Genomic DNA, 21,626 nt, shown 5'->3' on the forward strand with positions numbered 1-21,626 from the left:
CATGCGATTTATACTTATATGTATTTAGAAGAACTACTGTTTGTGACGTCGCTATTTAGAATTGTCTGCGTAACTGGGCCATTTTGAAATGTACCCCCTTGCTAGGGGTATTGGGGGGGGGGGGGTCCGGGGGCTTGCGCTCCCCCCCCCCCCCGGAAATTGTTTTTAGAGAAGGAAGCGATTTAATGGCATATCGTCGCCGGTATTATTAATTTTTTCGATGAAAAACGGTATTTTATCAATAAAAACACGTCCAAAGATTGTATAAAATGTCTGAATTATGTGTAATGAAACAACAAAAAGCTTAATCAATTTTTATTCTCAGTATATTTTAATTGAATTGGATTATATGGAAGAAAACATGTAAAGCAGTTGTAGAAAATATAGATATACATAGAGAAAACGAAAGATGAGACAAAATAAAAAGTATAGTTAATTGTGGGATAGGACTAGGTTAGTGTACATTACATATAAATACGAGGGTGTAGGCAATACGGAGAGATGGCCAAACTTACAAATAATCATCTCTTACTTTTAAAGTCGTTTAATGTTATTTAAACTCATTTTTAAAGCTATAGCCTAGCATACACATGAAGTCACCATAAGATAAATGACGTATCAATGTTGATAAGGAGAACATGTCACACATATATTACTGGTAGGAGTGATATGCCTCTCATAAAACACACACACACACGCACGCACGTACACACGCACACACACACACACACGAACACGTGCACACGCACACGCACACACACTCACACACACACGCACGCGCATGCGCACGCACACGCACACACACACACACACACACATGCTTTCATATGAACACCAGATTTAATAACTCAAAGTAAAACAATTTAACAGATGATTATTAAGAGAAACTCAATCCGTCTGCCGTCTGGTGATTTGGTGATTGTTAGCGGAACACAGCCATCTTTGTATTGTCAATTTGATTACACAATGAAACATATATCAGAATAGCGAGCTGTATGTACCAATACAAGAGGTATATATAATCCATATGTGGGTATATGTTGCGCTCAAAAATGTTTATAAATCATTATGTTGACGAAATAGAGTGTTAACTTTTATCCAAACGTTTGGTTGTATACGGTAGCGAAAACAACGTTTGAACTTGCAACATGGGGTGGGGATCAAAGCACTGTTTTGTTTCGTGACGCTCAATAAATTGGCGATTCAAAATGCAAGTGTGCTTCAATCTCCATTAACCTAAGGTTCTAAAGAATGCGTAAACACCAACGAAATGAGTTGCAATCCACGATATTTATAACCATTCGACTGTATGCATTTAACATATTCTTTATCTCACTTTGTAGAAGATGAACTGGTTTTCAAGTGTCCCCGCCGGAACTTCGCTAGCATCAGCAGGTGCAATCGTTATTTATTGCCGACAAAACCACTTGGAATGTCAGTTTTATGATTATGACGGAATTCAGGAGAATATCTGCGACAATTATAGAGGTAAACGTTATGCATCAGTCATGTCGAAGTAAAATAAGGCAAACGGATAGCTCACAGCCTTGTGAAGCCTTCGGTAATCGCTCGCCATCCTTGGCAAATCAGCAAGATATAGAAAATAGTTTAGTACCAGTAAGGACGCCATATAACCCGCGGCTTTGCAGGTCTGTTTAGAGCAACAATGGTGATTTCTGAAAACTCTCCAATGGTGTAAACACCACACCCAAATCCTACGAGCCAAGGACTACCATAGGCGACTTTCAACTGAGTTGTCAGGCATATACGATTCGTTTTTAGGTTGTTGATCACTTTAAGTATCCCGTTTCAGCATCCCCTAGTCGACTTCAAAAGGTCTCGAGTCACACCTACCGTCCGTAGCTTTCGTTTCGAATGCAATCCTTGGCATTTCTGTCGATGCCAATGTCCTAAGTATCTCTGATGCTCTTATGTCCTAGCTTCCAGAAGAGGATGCTACCGTCAACTATATACGTCGCTGACCGGAACACTGGCCATCAGTACTTAATGGTCGCACGAAACGCAATGCTTCATTTATTTTATTAAAATATATATTGATTAAAAGTAATAAACCGTATTCAAAGTTTTTTTTATTTTTTTATTATGAAATATTCACAAGAAAAACACATATAAAGCAGTATACAAGCAATGATAATGATGTATTTACTATTTTAACAAATATACTATGCAACTGGATCTATATGAGTTTTTGGTTGCGTTTTGGTAGAGTGATGTTATTTATGTAGGTTTTTAAATTAGTGATAATTGGTGTTACTGTTTGAAATTTGAGTATTATTATTGTGAATGATGATTAATGGACAGTAAGGAGTATGGAGCATTAAATAGTGTTGTTGTTGTTGTTGTTGTTGTTACTGTATGGAGCATTCAAAGATTTAAATAATTGTTCAAAAGGTTCCATTTTTTCTGATGGATATGTATTCGATTGTAAACGAGGGCAGTTTCTCGTTCTATGGTTTCTCTTAGTCTGATATAATTCAAAAAGAATGCAAAGGTTGGAATTATACCTCTATTTTTCATGTTACTAATGAAAAATTTCATTACCAATATCAAAAAGTTTACGATGTTTGAATGTTGTGACTTATCATTGTATCCGAGACTTATTATTTTTAAATCTAAAACAAGTGGAGTAATGTTTTGATTTATTAAGTTCATCAATTGTGACCATAAGTCTTGTGATATTTTACATTCCCAAAACAGATGTTCTTGTGTTTCAATATTTTCCTGACAAAAATCACATAAATTTGATTGGGTTAATTTGCATTTATATAAGAAAGTATTTGTCGGTATGATTCTGTTTATGTACTTATATTGGAAGCTTCTTAAAGAAATGTCATTCGTCGAAGCTATATATTTTGTATACACTGACTTCCAGGGTATATCATTTATACTATTCAAATGTAAGTGTTTTATCCATTTTTCCTGTAAGTGTTGGTTCATTTCACCTTTTTGTTGGATAGAGTATAAAAGCTTGTTTGGTTTTGTTTTACTGGACATAATTTTATGTTTAAGTGTGTTTGCTGTGTGTTTGCTGTGGTATTTTCTGGTGTTTCTAAGTTCATTTTATTTTTTATTTCATGTGGAATACAAGATAAGAGTTGAAAATATGTGAGATAATCATTAGTATTGATATCGTATAAATATTTAATATTTTCAAATGAATAAAATTGTTTGGTACGATAGTCAAAAATATGTTGAAGATATTTAATTCCCTTTTCGTACCACTCATTGATGTAAAATGTATTGCAATTATTTTTAATTGATTTATTGTTCCGTATTCAAAGTTAAAGACAAGTACATTTTTGACAATGTTTTGGCTAACTTTCGCTACTGAACTTCGTGAAATGTCAAGAAGATATCATTTCATAAACCTCTAATATATTCATGGAAACGCTCTGTATGTGTTGCATAGCAAAATGTGCCTTTGTATGAATTGTAAATTTAGAGTTCTACATTTTTATCATTTTTTTTTATTCACTGTCAAAGTGTTTTCGCCGATACAAGCTTTTACAAGAGCATACACCTGTCATGTACAATATATGAAGGTGACTCACCTATCTAAAGTTTGATATACATGTATTTCCCGTAATAATTAATACGTTAACACTACGAATTAATGATTTAAAAAGTACGTTTTATGAATACGTTTCAGCGAAGAGAATCAAAATCGGAGTTAAGAGATCTTAATCCGGAAATTAGTTGATAGCTATTTGTATGTAACCATAAGTATGTACATTTTGTAACACGCTGGTTAGAAATTACATGCCTCGATTTGAATTTTTGATTTGTACTTTTGGATCAGTTACACTTAGAATGTTCATCATTAGTAAAACACTAAATAAGATTATTTCTATAAAATTAAGAATAAATCAAAATATCTAGGAGAAAGTTCAATTTTTGAGCACCGTTTTTACCGCAGAGTCCATATTTGCATAGTCAGTCCACGTCAAGTTCAAGGTTAACTAAAGAAATCTGCATCAAATTTTCATTCATATTTCGGTCATCGAAAACAACTTATCTTAAACAGATTTATAAATCCTTTATAAATATTAAATCTTTAATGTAGCGTCACGCTACGGAACTCACAAAGAGTCCAACCAAAGTTCATATTTTATTAATTTAATATACACATTAATGTAATGGAGTATAATTCTAACAGGTCTGCCTACCAAAACCCCTCATAGTTAATCTGAGTCCATCTCAACTTCTTGACTCAACCGGACTCTCTAACACAGAGTAATGTTCCAACTTAATATACCAAGATTATGGGGCAAATGTGACAGCTTGACAGCCCAAAGCCTACACTCACTTGTAATAAACATGACAACTTATTCATAAATGCGCATTTGTACACAATCAGTTATCAACCATATACGCATACGTAGAAAATAACATATCACTCAAATATACCCTAACAAGTGTTGAGTATCAACACATACATGACAAATATACATTTAATTAAAAGCTAGTTATTTTATAAAAGTAACGTTTACGTTCTTATTACGTTACATCAAATATTTATCTTTACGAATAACATGGGTATGGGTGAAATTGTTTTATATATTATGATGTGACAAAAATTACGTACTTGCAGAAATCATCAAGGATACGGACATACATACTGTGGAAAAGTACAACCACCCTCTAAATGCATGGCAGATTACCAAAATCTTTTTTCGACACGATTACATAATCTTTGCAGCGTCAGATGAAAAGTGGTATTCCGTTGAAAAGAACACTACATGCATTTTGCTTCAGCGGGGTAGCAAGGAGCAGGTGTCTAAAATGATAACCGGTAAAAGTCGACATACCTTTAACTGGAGGATATCTCGCAGTAAAAGTGCTGTTGGGCACAAAACATTGTATTTGCTCATCGATTGGCTTATTGAGAACGAAACGGCGAACGGGTACGGCCTTATCCTTGACAATTGTCAGAACTTCGCTCAAAGGGTCTTCGATTTTCTCAAACACTGTAAGTATATATTTTGACTTACGCGTTGTTTTATCTGTATCAGGTGTCTTAGAAAGGTGAAGCAGCCCAAAACAATTAACATAAAAAATAAATGCAGGTATATCTAGCTTCCTGGAAGGAATTAATTACAAAGCATTAACAATTTAAATATAAATATACGACTCAAACGACAGACAATCAAAACAATAGAAAATATCACTACATAAAGAAACTTCACTTGTTCGCTTATGTGTGGACTTTTATTGAGTGCTACGAAAAAAACACAAGGAAATCAGTGATGTCTGAGGATAGGTTAAACTACAAATTAAAGAAACGGACAAGAGAATATGTAACAGTGTATACATTTTTGTTTAATTTCAACAAGCTTGTTTGTAATATTTGTTCGGCTAAACAGTCTTTCTCTGCTAATAAAAAACTTTTCAAATGATATCAAATTAATAAGAGTTCAACAGGCATCTAACAATATCTTAATTGTACATCGGATATCTCTCGAAATGCATTGCTACAAATACAATTAAAGCGATGCTAGCACTGATGTATTCAATGCTTGGGGACTGGATATAGCATGACGTCATTTCATTGGGAATTTATTTAGGGGGAGCTGCAGTAACATTCTGTTCAGTGACATTTATGATACTTTTTTGCGTTAGCTATAACACGCATCTGTATAGAATACGCAGTATTGTTGTTCTATATCGCATCGGAATTTCAAACAAAGGTTGTGTTTTGCACAAAGTACGCAAAGAAGCCCTGTAAAATTAGTGAAATGAGAACTGCCATGTACGACTAAGCCCTACAATTACTGACCAAGTTATTAAGCAGTCGTATAAGTTATGTTAACATTATCATCAGAACAGGTCATAAACAATAAATAACTAGTTAACATATCTATAGTTTCTGTAATTTACAAACAACACTTATATATCCACTGACCTACATGTACTTACTGATATGCCTATAGCATGATGCCTTTAACATTTTAGGAATCTTTGATTAGAATAACATATGTATTGCACACAAAGTTTAAAAAAAAAACAGTTTGACCACCGCTTGTCGAGCATTCAATGTCGTTAAATCCTGCATGTTTACATTGAAGCGGTTGACATGCTAGTTTGTAACCTTGAAATAGGAACAACCTAATATACCGTTTCCATATGCGAATTGCCATTTCTATATAAACGGCTTCCTATTATCCACCGCACAGATCATATGCACAGGCTGGGAGATATGTATATCGCAGTAGTATTGATACACATGTTTAAATCTTATGGTGTTACAAAAAAAGCATATCTCGAGGTTCTATAAATAGTGCCCTGCATAGCATACATCATGCTACGTAGTAAACTTTGTTTGTGTGGGAGCATGTTTCCTCACGAACAAAACACGCTTTTGAAAACCAACCAACATTGTTTTCACCTGCTTCGCAGTGAAAACAAAAACGAGAGGCATTTTGCAAAATCGTCTTGAGGATAACCTCGACCGTATTACAAACAAGTTATCAATTCGTACAGCCTTACATGCGTACGTTTCGAAAAAGTATAACGGTCTAAAACGGTGACGGTAAATTTATGGAACGTAATAATCAAAATATTAAAAAAACAAGTAGAAAGAAAATTGTTTGCATGACATTTTTATGTTTTTATTTATAATAAAGTGCTTTATTACTTTCAGAATTATCGTTTGGAGCAGTCCTGCTTCACAGATCGAAAACCTGGACCATTCCTGCTTCACAGTTCGAACATGCAGAGTTATTCCTGTGCAATTTTTGTATCGCTAACATGTTGGTAAACTTAAAGAAATGATTTAAAAATAGACTTTAAAGGGGTGTCATGGCAGTATAGTATGTACTTTTTATACTCTATTGAAATTGACCAAAATTTTAAATGTTTTGTGTGAAGAAATATTGACTCAATAATGATCTCAAACAGTTTACTAAACTACGCTGCTGGAATATTCCCACCAACATATAACAAATATGTTAGAGAATATCTAGTGAATACAGCCAAAACAGGCATGTATCTACTGAAGACCTTGGTGATCTGCACGTAACAGATTAGGCACCGATATATAGTGGATGGAAAATTTGAAAGTAATGACATTCTGCATATATAAAAACAACTTAGACTCCATAGCTTCACTCAGATTCCAGACAATCCTTTGCACTAAGAGGAGCACATAACATGTTTCGCACGCCGGAACTATCTCAATCAAGTATCAAAGAAACAGCTTTGTTCACTGTGTTAGTGCGGACGACGACCTCAATAAGTTGATTATTATTGATGGTCACTGTAAAATTTTAAATATGACCATTTGTATTGATAGCTAGATTAATATCAAATCATTATATACAGGAAAGGGTGTTAAACGTGGCATTTAAACGTACAGTTTGATCATCATAGTATAGGTCTCGCCTCGAAGAGTGCCTGAATTCATACCTGAATGCATTATCATAATACGTTTGGATAATTATATTGAAACAATTAAAGTTGAGTAATGCATTTAAATAAGCTATGTTGGTCATTTTGTAAATTGTGGCAATAACGCTCGTGAAATTCTAATTCACAATGTTTAAAAAAAAGATAATGATATTTGATAAATTGTTCAACCACAAATATATGCCTTACATTTCATAAAATAATTATATAATTATGAAGCATATCTATCCATTCGATTGTTCAGTACATATTCCTCAGTTCTGTATAGTATTTCCTTTTATGCAAATATTTCGCGTTTCGTATGTGAAAATGCAATAAATGTAAAAGTGTATAACAAAAAATGTTTATTAAATTCTATAACCATATGTAATTGTTTCTCATTTTCTTTTTCTATAATTTGATTGTATTATTTAAGATCTTTTAAATCATGAACATTACTAATCTTTAACAATAGGTCAAACGGCATATCATACTGTTCATCCATATGATACTCTATACGATTGATTGAACTCCTTTACATGTTTTACTTTGTATATTTTTGGTTATGCTTGATAGAAGGCAACGATGGAGGAGAACGAACATCGTCTGCTAAAGCATTCAATGAAGAAATGGTAGTTTGCCAGAAAGAGGTCGATAGTATATGTGAAATATTCCGAAGATTTAGAGAGTTTATAGGATTGTAAGAGTTTGCATCTCCAAAAAGTATCGAAATATAGGGGTTGTAAGAGAATAAAACATCTTGTAGAATAATTCTAGTTTATGATTCCACCTTTCTTCTTTTAGAGAGTCAAGTTCCGTTTCAGTGTATAAGTTTGACTTAAGGAGACTAATCGTGTTGCTCTAGATATAAATTTTGTCGCCTCTTGTTTTACTTTCTCTTCGACAGCTTGAGTAAGTAAGGTCATCCCAGACAACGTCTGCATATTCTAGCAAAGGTCTTATGAATGTTGTGTAAAGCACATCCAGATATTTCTTATCTAGGATATAATTAAAGGCTAGATACGCTGCCAGGCCTTCTTTAGACGGTATGAATATGGTCATGCCATGAGCAGTTACTAGGACGAGTGAAACTTATATGCTTGTGAGTTGTAACTCCTGCTATTTGAACGTTATTCATAAAAATAGGTAGATTCAACGGTCTAGTTGTTTTACGAAATAAAATGAGTGTCTATATTTTCCTGGATAAACGAAAAAAGCCACGTTCCAGCTCACTTGTGAATTCTTTCCATATTTATGTGTACGATTTAGAAACCCTAAGACACTCGCGTTCAATATGGATATACATATAATAAACAGTGCAAATGATGCTGCTTAGTATGTATGTCATTGTTTGTGCAAGTCAGAACCAGATTAGTTGAAGTTGGCACTGGTCATCTTAAAAACACAATTTTCAAGCAAATTCAAGGCATGACCAAGTATCAAGAGCTTTGGAATATAGGATTGTGTTACAAAACAGAAGAGTATCGGCCTTTTCAACATTAAACTGCACGACAGAGACGTAGGGGTCATCTACAACAGTGTATAAGGTATTGTCATCCGAAAAAGACGAATGCGTGAGTACATATCATGGAAAATATCATTGATACATCGTGAAAAGTAAGGCTCTAGAATTGAGCTTGAGATTATAAAACCATGGAGGGTCCCTAGTGCAAATTATGACCGATTTTGAAGCTATATATGTTTTACAAAATGTCATAAGTTGCTTAGTAATTTCTTTGCATAGATATTGTACGTGTATTCCGTTATACCCCTCCAAAGACATGTAAGATATCATTTTGCTAGGGCGACCCCTTCTAGTTGTTAGTCTGTGAAGATTAAGTGTTGTGTATTTGCTATAATGAGCGAACAATAAAGCAATGTAGTTACATTTGCGACGCCATCCGTAAAAGTTATATAATGAAGTTTTAGTTAGTTTTGTTAGTGGGATATTAAATTTCGATGTTGACATGCCTCACGAAAACCAAAAAAGAGCCTTGGTTCGTCTGCCCGTTCCTTTTAATATCGCACACTTGGATACAGTGTCTTCAGCAGCCACCATATGAGTACTTGTTAGCTCCCACTAATGCTAACTATTTGGTCAAAACTGACTAATCCACTCAAGTCGAATACAAACTCTTTGATCAAAACACAGTACGTATTACCGTTTTTGCTACAATGTATATTCTGAATTTAAAGTGGCTCCGGTGAGTTGAATTGCCTAAATTGCATGACTTGTGCCCTAATATATGATGCATGTAAATATAGCAATAGTTCGTGTGTGTAGTGTTTATACATTACTGGTTAAGTGAATGACATTAGCAAATATTTGTTAACCAAATCATTTCAACTCGAATGGCCATGAATCAACAACACTGCGTAAGAGTAATTTGTTACAATTCTATTTGAAAACCACTATTACCCAAAGGCACCTTTCAAGCTCAAGCATCGTAATTATTAAGTTGCATTTTATAATAGTCTACAGCTAAATGGGGCACAATATAGATTGATGCCAAAAAAGATAATGCATTATTATGTTTAAATCTTTAGACTTGATTGATCAGTTCGGAAAAGGAGCATATTTTGGTATGACATATCATGAAACGAAGTCTATGGACAGAAGTAAGTTACATGAAAGTTTATACATAACAAGACAAACACCATGGAAGTAGTATATTTTAGTGTTTAGCTGCATGCCCCCGCCATTGAGATTTCAAAACAGACGCATTCTGTGATATGTAAGTAATGCAATCAATTTAGCTTTGTTTGAATGTTTATTGTTAGTGAATAGTTTTTAATAAGCAGAGTTTTTTTTATATACTATTTGATAAAATTTGGCATTTTAGAATAAACTGATATTCAATTCCGTATTCTTTTCATTGCAGAAAAATATAATAGAAGTGAGTAAATATTCCTGTTTTACTAAAAAAGGGTGTTTTGAACTTTCTTAGTGCTACTGTTTTGTCTAATATGATATGCTGCAGACTGAACAGTATGCTATTTCCTTGTTTTCTCTGTTTTGCTGCAGATTGAATAGTATACTACTTTCTTGTCTACTCTGCTATGCTGCTTACTGAATATTATACTGTTTTATTGCTTACTCGATTACACATTAGACTGAAAAGTTTGTAACTTTCTTGTTTACTTTGTTATGCTCCAGACTTAGTAGTATACTAATTTGTCTACTCTGCTATGCCGCATACTGAATGGTATGCTACTTTATTGTCTACTCAGTTACACATCTGACCGAAAAGCTTGTAACTTTCTTGTTTACTTTGTTATGCTGCATGCTTAGTAATTCGCTTTTCTCTTGTATACTTTTTTGCGTACTTAATACAATGCTACTTTTTTGTCTGGTGTTATTCTGTATAATGAATAGTATGATGTGTTCGTTGTTATGTTACTTTTGTGTCTGTTTAATGATGCAAATTGAAAGTATGCTACTTTCCTGTCTACTCTGTTATGTGTAAACTTAAAAGTATTTTACTTTCTAGTTAAATTTGTTATGCTTCAGTCTGAATAGTTTGCTACTTTCTTTTCTACTTTGTTAAGCTACTTTTTTGTCTAATTTGTATTGCTGCATTGTATGCTATATTTTTGTCTACTCTGTTATTTGCAAACTAAACAGTGAACTACATGTACTTTATTTTCCACTTCGTTTTGCTACTTTCTAATCTAATTTGTTATGCAGGGATTGAATAATATGCTACTTTATTGTCTATTCTGTTATTCGGCAGAATGAATAGTATGCTACATTTATGTTTAATGTTAAATGCTACTTTTTATCTGTTATGCTGCAAACCAAATAGCATGCGAATCAAGAACTTGTTGAATGTTTTACACACAATTGATAACAAGTGTACATCATGGTGTATATAGAGATGGTTAGAGGGAACGTATAGGAAAAATTGTTCTTACATTTTTTATAAACAATACTGAAAAAATAATCAAGTGAGGTATATAAAGAGTAAATGACTTTGCATAAAAGTTGTAGTCTACGAATTTTCCCACATGCAGGTAAAATCATTAGAATGATAAATGTGTCTGATAATTAACATAAATCATTGTTTGGCGCAATTTTCAGTTCTTCTCACCATTATATAAACTACAATATGTTCATAACCTATTTGCAATAAAATTTGAATGTTAAACTTCTATGCTAAATGTTACTAAAATGCAAATTAAGTTTTTATTTTAAGATGGGTGGAACGCATTTTATGCATTTAATGATACAAGCTCAAGCAGACGAGCAAAAGCGGATGGATGCATCATAGTACACACACGAGCTTCAGTTTGTGCTAATTTGACTTGACTGTAATAGTAAAATGACACTCGTATATCTAAAATCAATACATACACAAGTATAACAAACATAAATTTTGGGTGATGAACCTTTAACTATTAACTAAATAATGCATTTTCGGAAAACACTAATTACTGATAAAAAGATTGTATTTAATAGCTGAAAACGCACATATATCAAATTATTGTATTGGTGACTGCTTAAATATTTACAGTGATAAACTATCATCTCATAAGGTAGAAATATCGTGTTTTCTGCACCTTTGTTTCAAATTAAACACATTATCCTTGATATGAACCATTGTTTTCGATATTTATTCATCTTTTTCGCAAAATTAAAACATTCGTTTTAATTGTAGTGCGTCTTATTTGGGAGTAATAGTGCATCTTTAAAAATTTTCAAACATGGGTCGATTTTCGCTACCGGTTGTTGTCGTTTGTGTGTTGAGATGCATGTAGCTGACTTCTGCAAGGGGTAGATCTATTATCATGCTGTGGTCCAGATATGGTGCTGCAGTTTAGACATCGTGCTATGTAGTATCGCTTATTATTGGAAAAATGATGAGTCTGTAATACAAGAGGTCTTCTTTAATAATTTAATAAAAAACTCTGAATCATTTGTTTGTCTTTATTCAAACGAGAGATCTATAACTCTGTTTACACATTTAACTTAGCTAGTTCCCTTCTTTAACGAATAAATTTAACGCGGTAATAACAAAGAATCTCTCATTGATATTGTTTTAATTATTAGAAGTAAATGACATTTGTAATAATAGCAGATGTCACTGTAATAGTAAAAGGTGCACAAAAAACAATTAGGCGCCCTGGGTTCGCTTCTTGGCAGGGGCGCATGTCAGTTTGGTGTTGATTATGAAGCTGAAAAGGTAGGTTTCCTCCGGGCACTCAGATTTCCCCCACGAACAAGGATATCATTTTTGCATTTTAACGAGAGAGATTTATATTACAAAGTATTAACTCATGTCAAAATCGTTACAATGAATAAGTTTAAACACTAAACTAATGAGGTTAATCTGAAGATGATTATGTTTGTTTTACGGCGTTTGTTTTCTTGTTTTAATTCCTGATTGGTTTATTTCCCCCCTTTTTCTTTTAGTATGTCCAAAATATCACAATCTACGAAAACAATTCTTTAAACCATACTTTTGCCATTGGCCAACAAAACAAAAATTTATTACCCCTTTGTCCTCAGACAGCGGAAAAACTATGCACTGTGTTAGTAAATATCTATATCATGCATTTTTGTTACGATCGAGAACCTAATTATGTTGAGAATTGATATGATATATAGTATACTTCTCTATTGACTATGTCCTTGCTCTTCACGATGATTTGTTTCATATGATTTATTTCATATGTTTTGCATTTTGGCTATAGATGATATGTCATTTAATGCTGAATAAATATTATGTTATGTTATGTTATATCACGAACATGCTATGATAGAATTAAAATCTTAATATGAATTAATTTAACAATTTATTTTACCCTTTTTAAAAGCACCATGCCTCATACAACATGTTGATTAAACACTGGTATAATATCCCACTAGAAAAGTATTTGAAATTTTATTTAAATCGTGGCTACCCATGTCATTTCTTTTATAAAGGCAAACTGCGAGACGGAAATATAATACAGTTTGCACTTCTCAGCAACGTCAAATACAGGAAGGAATTACGTGGTCAACATTAAATTTTGTCTATTATGAAGACAGTATTGACTTTTCAAATACATTTTTTTTCAGTAATTTAGCAGTCAACCATTGTTTATTTATTTTCAATCATGTAATATTGTTAAATGATATAACAATATTGTTTTTAAAATATGCTTCATCCGATTATAATATATAACATTTAACTGTTGATTTACTGAAATAATAGTTGGAACACTTGAATAATGCATTCGCATTTGACAAAATACAAGGTTGACCACTAATAGCAGTAACACTATTTAGAGTTCGCAATTGCGTTTTGTTCAACGGGATAACTGTAGTTTCAAATACTTAAATTTCGTATATCAGCAGCCAACCATTATCATTTACATTCATGAGAATTGGTAAGTTTTATAGAAATGATGTGAAAGGAGAAATGTAATATCAAACAATGGTTAAAGTGACACTCTTATTCAAAATCAATACATACACATGTATGACACACATACATTTTGAGTGATAAACCTTTAACCTCATACAAAATAATGCATTTATGGAAAATATCAATAACTAATAACAAGATTGTAACTTTGTATTTAAAAGCTGAAAAGGCAAAAATATTAAATGAGTGGTGAATGCTAAAAGATTTACTGCGATTTACTATGGTCTTATAAGGTAGAAATACCGTGTTGTTTGCACATTCTTTAAATTAAACTCAGTATCCTTCATAAGAACCATTGTTTTCGACATTCGTTCATTCTTTTGGGTATATTAATACAATTGTATTTAATGTGTTAAAGCTGCACTCTCACAGATTCAACGTTTGGACAACTTTTTTATTATTTTTTTTGGAACTAGCCATTTTTTGCGAGAATCCATGGAAACCAGATATATAAGACTGCTGACAAAAAATAAGATCGCAGATTTTAATATTTAAGTTCAAAAATTGATATTTTATGCATTTTTCTTAAACCGTTAGTAACGGTTTAAGACGTAAAACATTAATTTTCGAACAGAAATATGAAGCTCTGAGATCTGATTTTTGTCAGCAATCTTTTATCATTGGTTTACAGATATTTACGCAAAAATTTGCTCTTTTCAAGACAAAAAATAAAAAAGTTGTAAAATTGGCATATCTGTGAGAGTGCAGCTTTAAATGCTATTTTGGAGTAATAGTGCATCTTTAAAGAGTGTTTAATATGTATCATTTTCACACGTTAACAAAACTATATAAGCCCAAAATAGCAAAGCATAATTATTGTTTGAATGGCTCTGCTTGCAGTAGTCACGATTTAGGGTACGATTAAACTTATACGTTCCATTAGCTTCAGTTATGAGGTGATAAACATTTAATGCGATGATGCATATTCGAAATACATGAATAAACTTATTCCTAGCCTTTTGATGATAGCTTTTTATGTCAAAACATGGGTATATATACGAGGTTTAATGGAACAATTCAAACAAGCAAAATTACAAAACTGCATAATAGATTCGTAAATTAGATGAGGATGAATAGTATACAATGTTTTAAAACCAGAGGGCATTGAAGGTAGACGCACTTTTCTAAGGCCTGTTTGTTTCGGGTAACCCGACCCTACCTATAAAAATGCGCCGACCCTAACTATTTGTTTCCGTTTCTGAGCAAACAAATATTCGTTAGCGAAAAGAGAGTTACGAAGGGCGGATAAATGCGAATTGGACGATCAGAATTATTGTTTATATGATAAAACAAAGTCAGGCAATGACAGTAATGTAGGAAAGACTACCATGTGCAAGGAAACTCTATGAACTTACGACAGATTTTGAAATAAAATAAAAAAATAAAATAAAAAAAAAATCCCTACCTACCCTACCTAAAAATTTTGGGAAGGTTACCCTAAACAAACAATTTAAAAAAAATGGCCTAATATGTAAATTGACAATCTCACTTCAAGCGAATCTGAAGGCCCTTAGTTTAGATATCTAATAATTGCCTTGACATCCGAAGGACGATTCCTTCAAATATTGCTATCACTATTCGATATATAATCCGGTATGCATTGATGCTATGCATGCAACCGCAAGATATCATGTCTTATTAAAAGCATAGAATTTTACCTAAATTCAGTAAGACAATGGGAGTAGCCAGATATAAACATGCCGAATATGTACAAACTAATATCAACACTGCTAGACAAGATGGATTAAACCCGTCGCATCTCTCGAAAGTCGAGAGGCGAGTCTTTTCTCATCGGTTGTTTTACGAAATAGCGGCGTCAGAAATTACCAAAGAAAGAACCGACAACTGAACGATAACATTTTCGAACAAAATTAGAATATCAACATACAAACATTCATCAATGAAAAAAATGATTTAGCTTAATAACACTGCTGCAATTGAATAAATTACCAAAAAGCAGGAGCAAATGTCTTGATTTTACACCTTGAACCCAGTTTAAGACTGTAATGTGTTGCTGCCTTATAGCTTTTAAAACTCGACGGCATGCAGACCGCAATATATATGTACAATTCGGCATATTCGTGAAACGTTATACAATTTTGACCATTAATTTTCAATAACATTCCGCGTGGTATGGACAACAAGCCTGGTTTTTCGAGTTATGCCCCGTAATTAACAGAGTAAAGTGGATAATTATTGACTTTCGTTTGCGGAGCTCTAGTTAGTCATATTGGTAAAACATTTTTAATTGTTTATAAATATGTTTGAATGCCGAGTGTCATGGTGTTTTGTCTTTAAATCAAACTGATACGTTTTAAAGTGACAAGTGAGGTTACCCATGCACTTCATTAAATTGCTAATTTGCCTATAAATGCTTTATAATGAACGTTAGTATATAGAGAATACTAGGTTAGTGCCGTGGATGGAGGAAGTTTATCTGGCAAGGCGGAGGAATTTATCGGGTGAGCCGAAGGCGAACCCGATAAAATCCGCAGCCGAGCCAGATAAACTTTCTCCATCCACGGCACTAACCTAGTATTCTATTTATCCTGTTACTTTGTTTAATTAAACACTATAAAACCTTAAAATTAATAAGAATCTTTAAAAGTAAGGGGGACAACTGTTTTTCCCTGTTGACGTCATCACACTCGGTATCCATGTTTAAATCGCCCCCAAAATAGTTCGTAAAACTGTTCAACTTTTTTAGTACGTTTATATTCAAAGTCATTGCATTTTAATACGTCAATATCAATTCAAAACATAAAAATACTTTTAAACGTGCATAAGCATGGATCAGTCTCTGAACATTATCTGATGATGTAACAATTATTCCGCAAGTCAGAGTACAGTACACAGGTCAAAATTCAAGATCACGAGTGTTTACAAACAATCGCAACATATTAAATGGATTTAAATGATGTTGATAGTGTTGAATGATCATAACTGCACCGGCAAAGAGATCATTCATTTCTGTTGTAAGTGAGATTTTGTCATTCACCACAGAAATGGAATAAACTATCGACGAGTATCGTTGAATGCTGTTTCACAGTTTCCAGCATTTGCGGGTCGGGTAAGATTTTCACATCTCATGAAGATTTCAGGTCGATTGTTTTGCCAGTGTCATTATTTTGCATAATGATGGGACTTTATGGGCGAGTGATTGCTGAGGTCGGCTGTTAGTGGTCCATTGATAAGATACTGAAACGGCAGTTCTGCTTTTCTTCTGACATTGCAGAATATATAAAAGAAGTTCGTTTTCGCGGTCACATGACCACCTGACTGTAGATAAACATCACGTGGTCTACAATCCTAATAAACTAAAGTTTACACGGCACCTTGTTATTGGACCGATTTGTATGCAGGTGACAGGATAAAAGAACTACCAAGTCGATTAGCTTTTGGGGAAAGCGAGTACTCTGAAATCCCAGCGGATAGCAGTAACATCAAACTATGAAAGAAAATATGGTAAGACAATTCATTTTCGGGAATGTGCATTCAAAATTAAGATTGATGACCTTTTTAATGGTTAAACACCATGAAACAACACATCCCAACTGGGTGTTAATTGAACAGTTGCAAGAAAGTATGTACATGTATGTACTGTTAAGACTTATGTGAACCGAAAAGACTCGGGACTGCTCTTTGAGGTAATCACTTTAGATAAGTATTCGTCTATTTAAAAAGAGTGGTAATTAAATATCGGGTTTTAACGTATATTTTGAAACAGCATTTTCAAATCGTCTGTCAACTTCTGTGAATATATTTTCATAAAAAGCATGCCTAATTTAAATATATATAATTTTTTGTTCCATGCTGTCAAAAATGAATGTGTATTTTGTAATGCCATCCTTCAAATGCATGTCTTCTATCCTTCAATTACATCAACATATTTAAACCATTAAATACGAATGAATCATAATACAATATATCAAAGCCGACTTATCAAAACATATTTTCAACTTGCATGTATCCACTCCAAGTAAAGTCACGATTTAGGGTATATTTAAATTTATATGTCCCATTCACTACACTTTTGAAGCCATTAGCATTTAAATACAAAACTTTTTTTCACGAAGTTGAACTACTTTTTAAGATATGACTGCTAGATAGCACATATTTCCTTTGATATGGTCATGGATAACCAAAGTACATGAATAAGCGTATTTTATTAAGTGGTTTAAATTTGAAAAGTTCTCAAAACAAGAGTATATAAACAAGATTAAACTGCTTAACATAAAATGAAACTGAAACATAATAATCTGTCCAGTGAGAAGGCAGTGGTTCTCAAGTTTTCCAAAACAATAATTTTAGTTTATCAACAATCCGTTGTTATTGATTTTAAAACAGTAAAGAGTAGAGCACTAAAAAAGATTGGTATGTTTGATCCTTCACACAATAAATTGTATAAAATCTATTGTATAATCCCCTTGGCCATTTTTAAGAATTAATTTCGTGATAGATGTCTTTATCGAGATAAGAACGCAGTGGGCTGGTTAAAGTGTGTGGTGTGCGAGGGATTCCAAGCGAACTTTAACCAGGTCATCTCCCCCATAATGACATCAATCAGGCATTTCATTACTTATACTTACACACATAGTCTCTTATTTATTACCAGAACTGTTATTAAAATACTTAATTTAATTAAAGAAAACCTAATACCATCCTGTAAATAGATCGACCCGACCGTAGCTGTGTAGATATAGTCATATGACGTCACAATAACGCGGGGGAAAATCACTTCGAAACACTTTTTCACGTGTTGGCCTGCTGACAAAATCAACAACAAGATAAAACAAATAATTTATAGTAAAACACATAACCAAATATTATGTTACATTCATCGGAAAATATTCGTAATTGCCGACACGCCATTCATTTAAGGAATTGAAGTTGAGTTGTAAATATTACTAGGTGAATAAGCTTATACTTGATCATTTGAAGAAAACCGTTTAGTTAAAACAAGATCATATATAAGAGGTTTAAAAGAACCATTCATATATGCAAAATTAATAAATTACAGAACAGATAAATTAGATGAGAAAAAATACAGTGTTTATAGATTATTAAAGTGAAACTCATATTCAAAATCAATACATATACTTGTAAAACAAACATAAAATTTAAGTGATACACCCTCAACTACTTACTAAATAATGTAATTATGGAAAATATTTATTACTGTTAACAATATTATAACCGTGTATTTAATAGCTGAAAAGGCAAAACTATTAAATGATTGGTGAATGTTAAAAGATTTACTGCGATTTACTATGGTCTCATAAGGTTAGAAATATCGTGTTTTCTGCACATTTCTTTTAAATTAAACTCGGTATCCTTCATAAGAATCATTGTTTCGACATTTGTTCATCCTTTTTGCTATATTAAAACAATTGTATTAAATGTGTTCAATCTTATTGGGGAGTAATACTGCATCTTTAATGAATAAGACAATTATCAATATACATATCTTATACTTATTTAGCAAATGTACAAATACGAAGTATAAATTACATTCGCGTAATATCGTAACTATATTTGTTTATCGTAAACATATTCGCTAAGCGTAAACAACATGATGATCATGACCTGATTCCCGGACACAGAGCTCTATCGGGTAAACAGTATTATAACTTAACCCGAAATAGCAAAATAATTTCATTTGGAAGTTTCCGCTTGAGATAAAGTCACGAAATTGGGTACGTCCCATTACCATCAGCATTTAATGGGACACGTTTTTTAACACGACTGATCTACTTTTAAAAGCATGCTTGTTAGAAAGTAGATATTTATTTTGATACGATCATGCATCACTGAAATGAGTGAGTAAGCCTATTTCATTAAATGGTTTAGAATACTTTTTTTTTTGATAAAACCATTTTTGTCACGACATAAGCTTATCAACAAGATTCAAGTTGTCAACATTATATTAAGTTAAAATGGAAAGCAGTATGTTTCAAGTAATCCAAAACATTTATTTCAGTAAAACAGCAGTCAGCTGGGATTGATTTTAATCAGGTGAAGCGAAAAAATATTAACAGTGGCTGGCCCTATTTAGTATTATTTCACATAATATAATGTTCATCACTAAAAAATCTTAAAGATTGTTAGATTATAATTTTACATAAAAAATGGCTATGCGACTGCTTCGCATCAAATAACACATTTATTTAAGTGCATACTAACAATTTCAACAATTGCTAGGTGAAAGCGCCTCTTAATCCCTGATCATTTCATGGTCGCTTCTTGTCCAAACATGAGTACATAAGCGCGGTTTAAAGGAACAATTCAAACATGCAAAATTAAACAAATACATAAAATATAAAAGGTTTTGTTTAACATCCCGAATCCCGTTTAAGACAGTATTATGTTTCTACCTCATATCATTTAGATATTTTAACGGTTTCGTATAAAGTTGAGATGAGTTGAGTTGAGTACAGACTACAAAACGATATTTTTCATGAAAAAATATGGCAATACACATGCACGAAAAAAGACAAAGTTTCCGGTTTTATTGTAAAATGGGAAATTGAGAAAGCGTTGAGATTTGCACAAGTTGTATCAGTTGAAGAATTTTACTTAGTTATACATATGTTTGAATGCCGGCAGTCATAACGTTTTGCCATCAAATCAGTTTGATTAATTTTAAATTTGTTCCTGGGGTTATATTGGCATCTCATAAAAATAACAATCTTATTTGTCATGCAATGCTTAAAACCCATTATAAGTAGAATGAATACCAAGTTCGATATGAATTTTGGGTCAACCAGTACTATACAATCCTATATGTTAATTAAAGGGACTGTACACCAGATTGGCACAAAAAAAGTTTTTTTTCTGTAACGAATCTCAGGACAATTATTTAATAAAATGTTTTACTCTTTGATATCATAACTGTAAAAAAACCATACCAAAATGTAAAAAAGAAATAGAGTCGGAGACCGGGTTCGAACCGGTGTCGCCAAAATTGCAGTGCAGTGCGATATCCACTGTGCTACGAAGGCTTAATATAAACAGTTAAAATATTTAAGCTATATACCTAACATGGTCATATCACGTAATAACATCGACTAGTCAATCACGCACAAGGAATGAATTCTACTAGATAGACATACCTAGTAATATATTAATGGAAAGATACGAAAAACCTGCGAAAAATAAATTAATTGTAAACTATGTGGTATTTCAGTTAGTAAGTTCCAATGCATTGTACACATCGATACCAAGCTTATGTCAGTTTTCGACAGTTTTCTTTTTTCCGCTGTTTTATCATACGGGATACAGTCCCTTTAACAGTTCAGTTGTGGATGCATGTCTTGTTTAACATTTCGGTTGTTTGGTCTGAAAAGGCTCGGCAATGATCGTTGAGGTATGAAATTTAAAATATATGCAGCCATATAACAAAGCAAAACATTAAATATCGGGTATAATGTACTTTCTTTAAAGAGCACTTTTCAATCAATGTCTCAACCTCTGTGAAGTTATGTTCATAAAAGCAGACAGGCATACCTTATTTCTGCACGACAAACATCGTAAATTATTATGCTATATAATATACCCTCTAATTACTTTTATTGTATTGTCATTAATATTTTTTCTACAAAATCATCTCAAAATTGTATGTCTTGGTGATACAGATTGTATACTTTTTTGCACTGAAATGATCATAAAGTCACTGAAATGTATCTCTTTCGTGATAAATAACCTACGGTACGGGCGAATTGCTTATTGAAATTCAGATTGCGAAATTACCATACTTTAGGAGCGACAAAGGTTATGCTTCAGTGACGCGCTCTACTTATAAAAGCAAGCGGC

General features: G+C 32.8%; 1 protein-coding gene across 1 annotated transcript; it reads left to right on the plus strand.

Annotated features, from left to right (window-relative positions):
• The first annotated feature begins 1,250 nt into the window (after positions 1-1,250).
• LOC128205346 (uncharacterized) lies at positions 1,251-7,790 on the plus strand. Its single transcript, XM_052906911.1, has 3 exons — positions 1,251-1,488; positions 4,613-4,990; positions 6,662-7,790. Coding segments are annotated over exons 1-3 (522 nt in total). The 5' UTR covers positions 1,251-1,346; the 3' UTR covers positions 6,664-7,790.
• Positions 7,791-21,626: the final 13,836 nt, after the last annotated feature.

This window comes from Mya arenaria, chromosome 10 (assembly GCF_026914265.1).
Source record: "Mya arenaria isolate MELC-2E11 chromosome 10, ASM2691426v1".
In the NCBI taxonomy this organism is placed as follows: Eukaryota; Metazoa; Mollusca; class Bivalvia; order Myida; family Myidae; genus Mya; species Mya arenaria.

Bases quoted from the DNA above. Each gene is read 5' to 3' on its own strand.
- LOC128205346 (XM_052906911.1), top strand. From the start codon at position 1,347: ATGAACTGGTTTTCAAGTGTCCCCGCCGGAACTTCGCTAGCATCAGCA. The intron at 1,489-4,612 runs GTAAACGTTATG...ACGTACTTGCAG, and splicing joins TATCTGCGACAATTATAGAG to AAATCATCAAGGATACGGAC.